The sequence below is a fragment of the Bubalus kerabau genome, chromosome 9 (assembly GCF_029407905.1).
Source record: "Bubalus kerabau isolate K-KA32 ecotype Philippines breed swamp buffalo chromosome 9, PCC_UOA_SB_1v2, whole genome shotgun sequence".
In the NCBI taxonomy this organism is placed as follows: Eukaryota; Metazoa; Chordata; class Mammalia; order Artiodactyla; family Bovidae; genus Bubalus; species Bubalus kerabau.
This window is the reverse complement of record NC_073632.1, coordinates 98,101,866-98,113,877: the sequence shown is the minus strand read 5'-3', so window position 1 is coordinate 98,113,877 and position 12,012 is coordinate 98,101,866. Positions and strand designations below refer to the sequence as shown.

The following is a 12,012-nucleotide window of genomic DNA, read 5'->3' as shown; positions in this document are numbered from 1 at the left end:
CCCGCGCTCCGAGGCCCCGCCCCGGCTCCGCCCCCGGCCTCCGCATCTTTCCGGACGAGCGGAGCTGGAGAGGGAGGAAGGAGGCTGGGCCTGGCAGCTCGGCCCCGCCTCGGCAGCCTCCCATTGGGCGCGAGTGAGGGGACGCCCTCCCGCCGCCCTCCCATTGGATCGCGCGTGCGAACTGCGCGCCCCATTGGGCCGTGCGGATTTGGGCACCAAATTCAAAGATTTTAAAAGTACCAGCTGGCGCCTTTTGGAAGATAAGAGCTCTGAGAAGCTGGCCGATCGCACTCCTCCTGCGGCCGCAGCCCTCTCACCTGAGACCGACCCCTCTCTTATCCCTGGCATGAGCCGGCGGCCCTGCAGCTGCTCCCTACGGCCGCTCTCCGGTTCCTGCCGCTGCAGCTACGGCGCCCTGACAGCCGCCGGGCGCCCTTGCCCCTCGGACGGTGGGTGAGAGGAGAGGGTGCGAGCGGGGCGCGCCTTCCAGAAGGGGTGCCCGGCGGGGGAATGACGGTGGCGGGATGTGGGGGGAGGTGGACAACGACCTGGACCCGACACCCTCCCGAGTCCAGCCGTGCGGCCCCTTGCTGGGTCTCGGGAGGGCGGACGGCTGTTCCCCCGGGACCTGGAGGAAGAAGGCAAGGGGGAGGCCGTAGAGGGGAAGCAGAGGTCCCGGGGCAGGATGGCCGGCGCGCCTGGGTCCGGCTGTGCCGGCGAGCCGGGGCGCCAGCCCCCCTGGGAGGTGCGGGTCGGGGCCTCCTCACCCTGGGCAGGGCTGCCTACCTCCACCCCGCGGGCCCGGGCGCCAAATGCCCCCTGCCGCCCCTCCCCCACCCCTGAGTCTCGGCGCTGACAGGGCCCGCGAGCCAGCGGCCCTCGGGGTCCAGCCGGGTGCCCGACCCCTCACTTCAGCGCCCCTTCTCCACTCCTGCCCCGCACTCAGGTCGGAAGTCAGTCCTCCCAGGTTTTCGCCACCTCAGTCTTCCTGGCGGGCGCGGGAGATCGTGCTCGCTGTTATCTCCCGCCTCCTCCGCCGGTCCGCGCCCTGAGGGCCACCCCTTCAACCCCTCGGGATTTCCAGGGTCTCCCCTTCTCCAATCCCCGCCAAATGAAGGGACCCCTCTCATCGGGCCAAGACTCTGTTGGGGATGTCCGAACAAAAACGTTTAATTTCTCCTTTTTCCCCCCCTTGAACCCAGTGAGTGACTCAGTCTCAAGGCCTGGACTGAAATGGAAGGAGGGAAAAGGGCATTTTTAATGCAGAAACCCCGAATTTGTCCAAATGTAGCTGATTTTGAAGAATTTGGGAAGACGATCTGAGAAGTGAAGAATTAGTTTTTTTTTTTTTTTCCCCCTGTGCTTCTGGAGACCCAATCTTTTATTCCAGCTCTTGGGTGGAATGGAAGGCACCCAAATGAATGCTTAACTTTTATCCTCTTTGTTGCTGTCTCTTAAAAAGACCCAGCTGCATTCATTTTACTTTAGAAATTGTGAAAAATTTTAGAAGTTAACAACTTGATGGTGTATATTTGGTAATCACTGAAAGACGCTCCTTTCTTTAGAAAAGGAATCTAGAAGACTCAAAAAATAATTGAACAGGTTAAGTCTTAGTCTAGAAATCCCTGACTCAAAACCCTCTGAAATTCTGGAGATTGGTGGCTTTAAGAAGGGATTTTTTTGGTTGCTTAACTCCAGTTGTCTACTACCTTGCCCCTCACGAGAGTATTTGCTGTCCCCTAGATTTTTTTCTATATTTGAAAATTTGAGAAAATGAAATGTAAAAATCTGTTGCGTTCAAATATTTCTGAAATAGGCTTTTCTAAAATATTCTCTTGGGGATTATGACTGATTTTTGCAGTTTATGGCAGCAGGTCTTGAGGCTCTTTTAAAGGACTAGCCATGCCTCATTGGTACTGGGCACATGCTGGTTATCTTGTAGGTACTGGAGGTTGTAGTACTTAATTATTTAGCATTGGGATAGCTGTAAAGATTTTTTAACTTTAAGCACTATAGTCTTTATAAGTATTATATTTTACTATGAAATGTTAAATCTACATTGGGAAGTTAAAGAGAAGTTAACTTTGTACAGTTAACTACCTAATACCACTTTTTCATGATTGGACTATTGAGTTGGTAAATAAGAGGTTTTAAAAATGCAATGGTGAATCTTTACCAACTCCATGAGGTAGATATTATGGATATAGTATCTCCATTTTAAAGAAATTGAAAGACCAATTCAATGTTCTAGATCACAAAATGGCAAAAGGCTGAGCCAGGACTTTCATTTGAAGTTGGATTTGATTCCTAGGGAAAAATATAATCTGAAATGCATAAGTCTGTGTAGAATGTATTTTGCCACTTTGAACATGTTCGTGATTTAAATATAAAGAATATGAAGGGTTTGGCTTACAAAAATAACACAGTGAAAATAGATTCTGTTTATTAAACTATATGTGATGGAAACTCTACCATGCATTTAGTCCAGTTTGGTTTTCTTACCTGCATTTTATACATGAGGAAACAAGCGTTAAGAGTTAACTTGCTCAGTTTTTTGTTTTTCACCTGAGATGCTCATGATTTAAACCCAGGGTATTCACATCTAATACAGTGTATCACCAACCTCTGTTGACTTTACCTTTCTGAAAAGATCTCAGATCTATTCAGTTATCCTTATTTGCCCTGCAGTTGTGTACCCAACTCTAGACTCCTGTGATAAGCATTTCCAACTACCCTCCCTGCTTTCACTTGTATTGGATTAGCCAAGAAGTTTGTTCAAATTTTTTCACAGGAGAAGTTTTCAAGTTTTTCCACAGTGTCTTTTGAAAAAACCCAATGAACTTCTTGGCCAACCCTATACCTTCCTATTCAGATAATCCAGTATTTTCCATAGCTGGCAATCATTTGTTTGTTTATTTGTGTGTTTGTGTGTTAGTTGCACAGCCATGTTTGACTCTTTGCGACCTCACAGACTATTCTGCCAGGCTCCTCTGTCCATGGGACCATGGAATTCTCCAGGCAAGAATACTGGAGTGGATTGCCATTCCCTTCTCCAGAGATCTTCTCGACCCAGAAATCGATCCCTAGTCTCCTGCATTACAGGCAGATTCTTTACTGTTTGAGCTACAGGGAAATCCTAGTGTTAACCAGATGTCTCACTTAGAACCCCTCAGAGGCTCTTTATTACACGATGAATAAAACCAGTCTACCCTAAAAATCCTGTAGCATTCTATACCTCTTCAACATTAATTTTCAATCCTTATCCCCCTATCATATACTGAATCACAGCCCTGCAGGCCTTCCTCTTCCTTGAAAGTTCAACACTTTTCCTTCCAGGGTCCACCTCTGTCTGGATTTTCACAAGGCTTTCAAGATACCAGGATTTCACCTTCAAAAGATCTATGGCTAGTTTCTTTCCTTCTCAAGACTCTGTCACTAAGTAGGCATTGGGTAAATGAAGTGGCAGAGCTAGACTCTCTATTGCTCATTCGCTCAGTTGTGTCCAGCTCTTTGCGACCCCATAGACTGCAGCATGCCAGGCTTCCCTGTCCTTCACTGTCTCCTGGAGTTTGCTCAAATACATGTCCACTGAATCAGTGATGCCATCCAACCATTTCATCCTCTTTCGTCCCCTTCTTCTGCCTTCAGTCTTTCACAGCATCGGGGTCTTTTGAGTCTGTTGTTCACATCAGGTGGCCAAAGTATTTGAGCTTCAGCTTCAGTCCTTGTAATGAATATTCAAGGTTGATTTCCTTTAGGATTGACTCTTAGCCCTCATCTTTCTGATTCAAGAGGTCTCCGAACCGTGAGATTTATATATATATATATACTTTTTTAATGATCCTTATGACTCAGCTGGTAAAGGATCCACCTGCAATGCGGGAGACCTGCGTTTGATCCCTGGTTTGGGGAGATCCCCTGGAGAAGGGAAAGGCTACCACTCCAGCATTCTGGCCTGGAGAAGTCCATGGGGTCACCAAGAGTTGGACATGACTGAGCGTTGGGCTGAGTGTCTTTCACTTCACATTCTACCTCAGAGTTTTGAACATATGTTTGGAAATGTTGGAAATTGTTGACTTCTAAACAATTATAAAGTAGCTGAATCATTATTAGCTCTGAACTTAAGGAACTGTCCATACTCTTGAGAACAATGTTGAATGAACAGGGTTCTGTAGGATAGTCTTTCAGTAACTGAGTTGTAAAGGCAGCAGAGGAAGAATACCTTTGAAAAGAATTGAGTTTCTGAAATATAGTTTCAGGCCTCTTCCCTTTAGGATTTCCCAGGTGGTACTAGTGGTAAAGAGCCTACCTGCCATTTGCAGGAAACAAAAAAGACGGGACTCTATCCCTGGGTCATAGAAGATCCCCAGGAGAAGGGCATGGCAACCCACTCCAGTATTCTTGCCTGGAGAATTCCATGGACAGAGGAGTCTGGTGAGCTATATAGTCCATAAGGTCACAAAGTGTGACACGACTGAACATGCCCATTCCCTTTAGGGAACTAGACAAAATAAAACATGTCTTTGTTGGTGGTTTCTTTATCTTCAGATAACTTGGGTGGTCTTAGCTAAATCATACTTAATTCCTTACTTGAGGCAAAAATGAAAATATCAGAATTTTTTACTCTTTTCTGAGTACAAGGGAACAACTCAGAATAATTTGTTCTAGAGTTAGGGTTAATTGGGGGAATATTTATGTCCCTAAACTTTTAATTTAAACTTAATTAAAAGAAAGTTTCTATCTACAAGGTGTCCTTTAGTGCTTAGCAGTTCTGTTCTAAGTAAAAACAGTAAATTCCATATGAACAGATTACCATGTTTAGTACAGACTAAACATACTGACTGTACTTAGGTATATTTACTTACAGGATAAATTGTTACCTACCTGTGATTGGTTTGCAGGAGGTATAGTACAGTAGATGGGGGGGAGTACATTAGAAGCACATACACTCTGCCTTAAAAAATGCTAAACAGTTTTCTTAAACCCATCTACTATATTCCTTCCCAGCCACTATTGCCTGCCAGAAATCCTAATCATCTTTTAAAACAGCAGTTCTTAACTGAGAATGGGGGAGATTTGCCTCTGCTAACTTCCCCCACTCCAGTATTCTTGCCTGGAGAATCCCATGGACAAAGGAGCCTGGTGGGCTACAGTCCATGGGGTTGCAAAGAGTCGGATACGACTGAGCGACTAACACACACACCCACAACTTCCCCCTACTCCCAACATTTGGCAATAAATGGTTGCTGGAGACATTTTTTATTGTCCTGCTAGAGGAATAGCGGCTGCTAATGGCATCAGATAGCTAAAAGTTACTAAACATCCTGCAACAGACAGGACAACCCCCAGCAAAATCATCCTGCCCCAGAAGTCACTAGTGTGGTTAATTTGTGCCTGTGTGCTTAGTCGCTTAGGCAGATTCTAAACACTACCATGATGCCCCCTGGGAAACTCCCAGTGGTTAACTTACAAATGATTAAATTTATTGGCTCTTTAGTCCTTTCTCTAAACTTCCCATAGATTTTGTGATTAATTATTATAAGACTTAAAATTGTTGTTTAGTCGCTAAGTTGTGTCCAGCTCTTTGCAACCCCATGGATTGTAGCACACCAGGCTCCCCTGTTCTTAGGTATTCCCAGAGTCTGCTCAAATTCTTGTCCATTGAGTTGGTGATGCTATGTAACCATCTCATCCTCTGCCGCCCCCTTCTCCTTTTGCCTTCAGTCTTTCCTAGCATCAGGGTCTTTTCCAATGAGTCAGTTATAATAATTACTAACATTTAAATATATAAGTTTTTTGCAACTTTTATCAAAACTGTTTTAACCCTTATATATTCCGTCTTCCATTATCTTAACCATATTTCTAGAAGTATTTGATTTCTCTAGGGATGTCTGTTACCTAAGGCCCTACTCTTGATGCATCATATTTCCTTATTCTGTAAGCACAGACTATTGGTTAAATAGTCCCTTTTGTCACTATTTTCTATTCAGATACGACTCTAAAAGCCAAATGGTATAGTTACACCAGATTTAAAAGCAGACTGTACTGAAGTACTCCCTCAAGAATAAGATATATGTACTTATTAGGTTTTAGTAATATTTTCTCACATTATACTTGGATAATTTCATAGCTAATTTCATGGTAAGTACACAGTTCTGAAAGGATGCAAAGTGATTAAATCTGTATCCCAAAGTTAAAGAAGTAGTGATACATGGAAATTTTGCCATCGGGCATAATGTTATGTTCTTTTTGTAGGTTGTAAAGAAGAAAGTTCCACTCTCTCTGTCAAAATGAAGTGTGATTTTAACTATAACCATGTTCATTCTGGAATTAAACCAGTAAAGCCTGATGACAGTAGAAGAAAAGGTTCCTACACTACTGCATATTTGGAAGGTTCTTATAAAGACTGCATTAAAGACTACGACAGGGTATCGGTTGTTGGGTCCCCCGTTGTGAGCCCCAGGATTGTAGAACTTGAACCTGAAAGCAAGCCATTGCATAACAAGGAAAATCAACACATACAACAAACACTTGATAGTTCCAATAACATACAAGAACTAGAGAACAGCGGGTATTATGAAGACAGTGGCTACTCTTCATTTTCCCAACGAAGTGGCCTCAGTGAACATGAAGACAGTAGCCTTGCCCTGGTGGAAAGTTGCAATGACAGTCCACAGTGCTGCCTGCTACGGACACAAAGCCCAGACCAGTATCCCAACAAAAACTTACTGCCAGCTCTTCATTTTGAAAAAGTGGTTTGTTCAACGTTAAAAAAAAATTGTAAACGAAATCCTAAAATAGATTGGGAGAAGCTGAAGGAATTTATATCCAGTGGAAATTTTAGACTACAGAATATAATTGGTAGGAAAATGGGCCTCGAATGTGTAGATATTCTTAGTGAACTCTTTCGAAGAGGACTCAAACATCTCTTAGCAAATATTTTAACACAACTCAGTGAGATGGACTTAATCAAGTAAGTATTGTTGCTCTGAGTGTATGTATTAGTATAATCCATAAATATTTTTGTTAGGTAGCTCAGCGCTACCAGCTCATGCAAAGATAGTAGTGTAGTCTTGCACTGTAGTTTTAATTGAGGTGATGAAAGTATGCTTTTAATCCAGCTACTTCAAATTTCATATTATGCTAGTGAAAGCTATTTCTGTTAGGTTAGGATCTTTGTTTCTTTTGGTTCTGAAATTGTTCATATCTAAGCTACATCTTCTGGTCATAACCATAAAAACAACAGCCTAGGGGTCTGCTGTACAGGTCCAATGGGAATTTGATTTTTGTCGCGCTTGAAAGTATGAAGTAATTATTTCTGTTCTTTTTAGACCATTTTCAAGTTTAAAAGTGATAAAAATGGAGAAGCATACAAATGGGTCTGATTATGACTATTTCTTAGAAACCTTTTACTGACTGCCCTTTCTTCCTTATCCAACCAGAGAAAACCTTTTAGGATGAGGTAACAGAGAATTGCCATTGGAGAAGGCAATGGCAACCCACTCCAGTACTCTTGCCTGGAAAATCCCATGGACCGGGGAGCCTGATGGGCTGCCATCTATGGGGTTGCATAGAGTCGGGCACGACTGAAGCATCTTAGCAGCAACAGAGAATTAGGGCTTCCCTAGTGGACAGAGGAGCCTGGTAGGCTGCAGTCCATGGGGTCACTAGGAGTCGGGCACAACTCCACTTTCACTTTTCACTTTCATGCACTGGAGAAGGAAATGGCAACCCACTCCAGTGTTCTTGCCTGGAGAATCCCAGGGACGGGGGAGCCTGGTGGGCTGTCATCTATGGGGTTGCACAGAGTCGGACATGAAGTAACTTAGCAGCAGCAGCAGTAGTGGCTCAGTGGTAAAGAATCCGCCTGCCAATGCAGAAGACTTAGGTTTAGTCCCTGGGTCGGGAAGATTTGGAGAAGGAAATGGTAGCCCACTCCAGTATTCTTTTTTTTTTTTTTTTATTTTAATTGGAGGCTACTAACTTTACAGTATTGTAGTGGTTTTTGTGATACATTGACATGAATTAGCCATGGGTATACATGTGTCCCCCATCCTGAACCCCCCTCCCCATCCCACTCCAGTATTCTTGACTGGGAAATCCCATGGACAGAGGAACCTGGCAGGTTGTGTCCATGGGATCGCAAGAGTTGACACAACTTGGCAACTAAACTACAATTGAGAAAATGATTATCCAGAGTATTGGATTAGATTGCCTCCACCTTGGTTCATTTTTGGCTTTTTGAAAAAATTTCAGGAGTACTCTTTGTTACTTTACACTGGCCCATGAAATATAACTGAACCAAAACAGGCACAAGTATTTATTTTTATTATTGACTAGCTTCTTGAGGGATAATCAACATCACAACATTTTTGTTAACAAAATGGATTTTTTAAATTGATTTCTACTAGTAGCAATGTGTCACATGTTTGAAATTTGTCTAATGTTAATAAATAGCTATATATATACAATGGAGTTTCCGATTTGATATTTGTGGATATTGTGAAAAAATGAAGTGTTAGGGTTCCTAAGCCTAGATCTACTTAGAATTACTTGATGGTGAACTTTTTAAAAGGTGGGGGGCGGAGGGGAGCTCGAGCCCTGGCCCCCATTTTAGACCAACCAAACCCAAGTGACTAGGCATGGGCCATTCTTAAATCTTAAGCGCATGCCACAGGCAGTTCTAAGTATAGTCAGGTTTACGAAGCACTGCTAATAGAAATTTCTTTTTTGCACTGGTTGTGTTTCTGTAATATATTCATCTTAGCCTTCATGGTGCTTAATTGTTCCCTTTATGATCATTTATTTTTCCAGTGTGTCTAAAGTGAGCACAACTTGGAAGAAGATTCTGGAAGATGACAAGGTGGCATTGCAATTGTATAATAAAGCAATACAAAGAATTACTGTAAGTCTATGCAGTTGTTTTAAGATATAACAGCTAGTGCTCTCTACCTTTGAAATGGGAGAGGGAAATAGTAAACATAACAGATCTGGAAATCCTTTACATTCATAACTCATTAAAAGAAAATACAAAGATAGAGGGGCTGGGATTTTATCTGTTACAAAGTAGTAAAATTATCTACATATAGAAAATTTTTAGTGTAGGAAGGGAATTCACTCACTTTGCAAAATACTTAGTAACTTTGGAGATGTTTCTGAGAATAAAGATCAACACATGATTAAAATTTCAGACTTAGGAGTTGGCAGACTAAGGTCGAGTGTTGCTTAAATTCTCCAGGTTCAGTTTCTTTATCCATAAGCTGGTGTTAATGAAAAATTTTCTACCTCAATAGATTGTTTTGAATCCCTTCACAGCACTGATGTGACACTTGAATGTGACTATTGCCATCTACTGGTGGGTAGGAAGAATGACCTTTTGTTCTGGGGGTAGTGCTTTATAAATCGTGTATTAAATGCTGGGTATTAAGCATGTAAAGTTGCTTTCTCACAGTTTCTGATTCGTAGTTTCTCTCAGTAACTTAGTTGTTAGGCTTTAAATGTTTGAATAGTTGTGGGTGGCTGTGCTTACACACATGCAGGTAAATTGAATACAGGAATAAATCCTTTATATTCTCATTTGCCCTTTTTTACATGTACAAACATGATAAAAATTTCTGATTATTGAGAATATAGGATAATTTTTAATCCTATTCAAACTTTTTTTTAATTAGGAAAAAAACATTAAGTTTTCACCACACGCTTCGACCAGAGAGTATGTTTTATTCAGAACCCCTTTAGCATCTGTGCAAAAATCAGCAACCCAGACTCTCCCCAAAAAAGATGCTCGAACTAAGTTACCTGATCCAGGTGATCAGAAACATTCTACTTACAGTCGACACAGTGAATTCTCTGAGGTAATTTTTTGTTTATCAATAAATTGGAAACGAGGTATTTATTGTTAAAAGGTTTTAGAGAAAAAAAATAAATAAATAAATAAAAGGATTTAGAGTAAGAAAACCGTTTATGACTCAAGTAATCAAATTAGGAAAGTACACAGAGGTGTCTTTCTATGCCAAAAATAATAGATATTATTTGGCATTGTTTATGATAGTTCAGTGGTGTTGAGCTCTAATTTAGAAACACTTAAGAGAATAAGGAGAAACCTTGAAGTTTCTTCTAAAACTTAAATACTACATTTCACAATTATTGCCTTTGATAACTGAGGAAGAGAGAGCTAAGCAAAAAGTCAATTTTATCAGGCATAGGTAGGGAAACATGGTAACCTTCATAGCTATATAAAGGTAAATGCCATATAATGTGAAAGGTTTTTTTTAAAGAAAAGCTAGAGGTAAAAGAGCAACCAACTCCTGGTTTCACAGAAAAGGTGGCATTGATGTGGGAGTAGCGTTTATGAACTAGAGCATATTTGTAGCTTAATGCCACAATAACCACTGGGTCAGTTGACAGTGATCTGTTCCCACGTTGAGCAGTAAGATCCTGAAAGGCAGGAGTTGTGTTGGTGCTTTAATACGTGTATTGGGAAAGTGCCCTTGTTTTGACTAGCTAAATTACATTCAGTTCTTAGTAAAATATGTGTATGGATTTCCTTCTTTCTAGGTCGCCAAAACTTTGAAAAAGAATGAAAGCCTTAAAGCCTGTATTCGCTGTCAATCACCTGCAAAATATGATTGCTATTTACAACGGGCAACCTGTAAACGAGAAAGCTGTGGATTTGATTATTGTACGAAGTGTTTGTGTACTTATCATACCACCGAAGACTGTTCAAATGGCAAGCCCCTAAAAGCCAGTTATAAAATGGGTCCTGTGCCTGGTACTAAGAAAAGCAAGAAGAATTTACGACGATTATGATTGCTTATTACATCAATTGAGATTGATCATGAAGGCTAGTTAGAAAAATGTTAGGTTTTAACTAAAATAAAAAATGTATTGTGATGTTCAATTTTATGTTGAAATCAGTGTAATACATGGGATTTTTCCCTTCAGTGAAAAAAGAGGGTACACAACTTATTAAAATATTTTATAATTTAATAGTGAAAAATTTAAAATTCTCAATGTAAATCAGAAAATATAAATATTTTAAGGAAAAAAGGGAAACTGATGATTGTGATTCAGAGGTAAAATAAAATTCATTCCATTTTATGGTAAAGGAAGACCATGTCATTTTACCTAAACAGTCTTAAAAGTAAATCTTCTTTACCATCTATTAACAGATTATTTTATTTGCTTTACCAAATTAATAATATCTATTGAAATATCAGCTTCTGGTGTCTCCATGTAAATGTTTTGTCACCTTTGTTTTACCTCTTTTTTAGAGTGTATTTCCCAAAAAAGTATCCTTTGTAAAATTTTGCTTGTTTTCCTTATATGCAAAGTTTGAATGTTTTAATATTTTGTACATATGTAAATATTTCTGTGTTTTTTATGTCAGTAAGAAAATACATGTCTTTTGTATATATATGTAATTTTTTTCCTATTATGAATAAAATTGTTACAAGCTTGATAAAGAATATGAGTCTTTTATGTAGGTAAACATTTAAATCTTAGAAACAGCTGAAGAAGCTGTAGGAGACTGACGTGTGGAAAGGCATTGAGTGGGTCTTTGTCTCCTTATGGGAACCTTGTGAGATTGTTGTTCAGTCACTAAAGTGAAAGTGAAGTTACTCAGTCGTGTCCGACTCTGCGACCTCATGGACTGTAGCCTACCAGGCTCCTCTGTCCATGGGGTTTTCCAGGCAAGAGTTCTGGAGTGGTTTGCCATTTCCTTCTCCAGGGGATCTTCCCATCAGGGGTCAAACCCAGGTGTCCCGCACTGTAGGCAGATGCTTTACCGTCTGAGCCACCAGGGAAGATCATCTAATCAGTCACTAAGTCCTGTCCAACTCCAACCCCATGGACTGCAGCACGCAAGGATCCTTTGCCCTCTACTGTCTCCTGGAGTTTACTCAAACTTGTAGAATTACATATTCCAATTTCAATTTTCTTGCCACCGAGTATCTTAGTAGTGGAATTGGGTCTTGAAATAAGCATTTCAAGATGGATCAAAGCAAGATC

The 12,012-nt window shown here is 41.1% G+C and overlaps 1 protein-coding gene across 2 annotated transcripts; it reads left to right on the top strand.

The window, feature by feature from the left end:
• Positions 1-316: 316 nt before the first annotated feature.
• Positions 317-11,468, top strand: FBXO5 (F-box protein 5). Of its 2 annotated transcripts, XM_055536013.1 has the most exons (5): positions 317-449; positions 6,256-6,973; positions 8,815-8,905; positions 9,672-9,854; positions 10,558-11,468. In XM_055536013.1, exons 1-5 carry the CDS (start codon positions 347-349, stop codon positions 10,807-10,809), a joined length of 1,347 nt encoding a protein of 448 aa, XP_055391988.1. In that variant the 5' UTR covers positions 317-346; the 3' UTR covers positions 10,810-11,468. The 2 variants fall into 2 exon arrangements, with proteins under 2 accessions (XP_055391988.1, XP_055391989.1); XM_055536014.1 differs by lacking the exon at positions 9,672-9,854.
• The last annotated feature ends 544 nt before the right edge of the window (positions 11,469-12,012 follow it).

What these genes read in the sequence shown, in the direction of transcription:
- FBXO5 (XM_055536013.1), top strand. Translation starts at nt 347, where the DNA reads ATGAGCCGGCGGCCCTGCAGCTGCTCCCTACGGCCGCTCTCCGGTTCC. An exon ending in GCGCCCTTGCCCCTCGGACG is followed by an intron (nt 450 to 6,255) that starts GTGGGTGAGAGG and finishes TTCTTTTTGTAG; the next exon opens with GTTGTAAAGAAGAAAGTTCC. An exon ending in AGTGAGATGGACTTAATCAA is followed by an intron (nt 6,974 to 8,814) that starts GTAAGTATTGTT and finishes TTATTTTTCCAG; the next exon opens with TGTGTCTAAAGTGAGCACAA.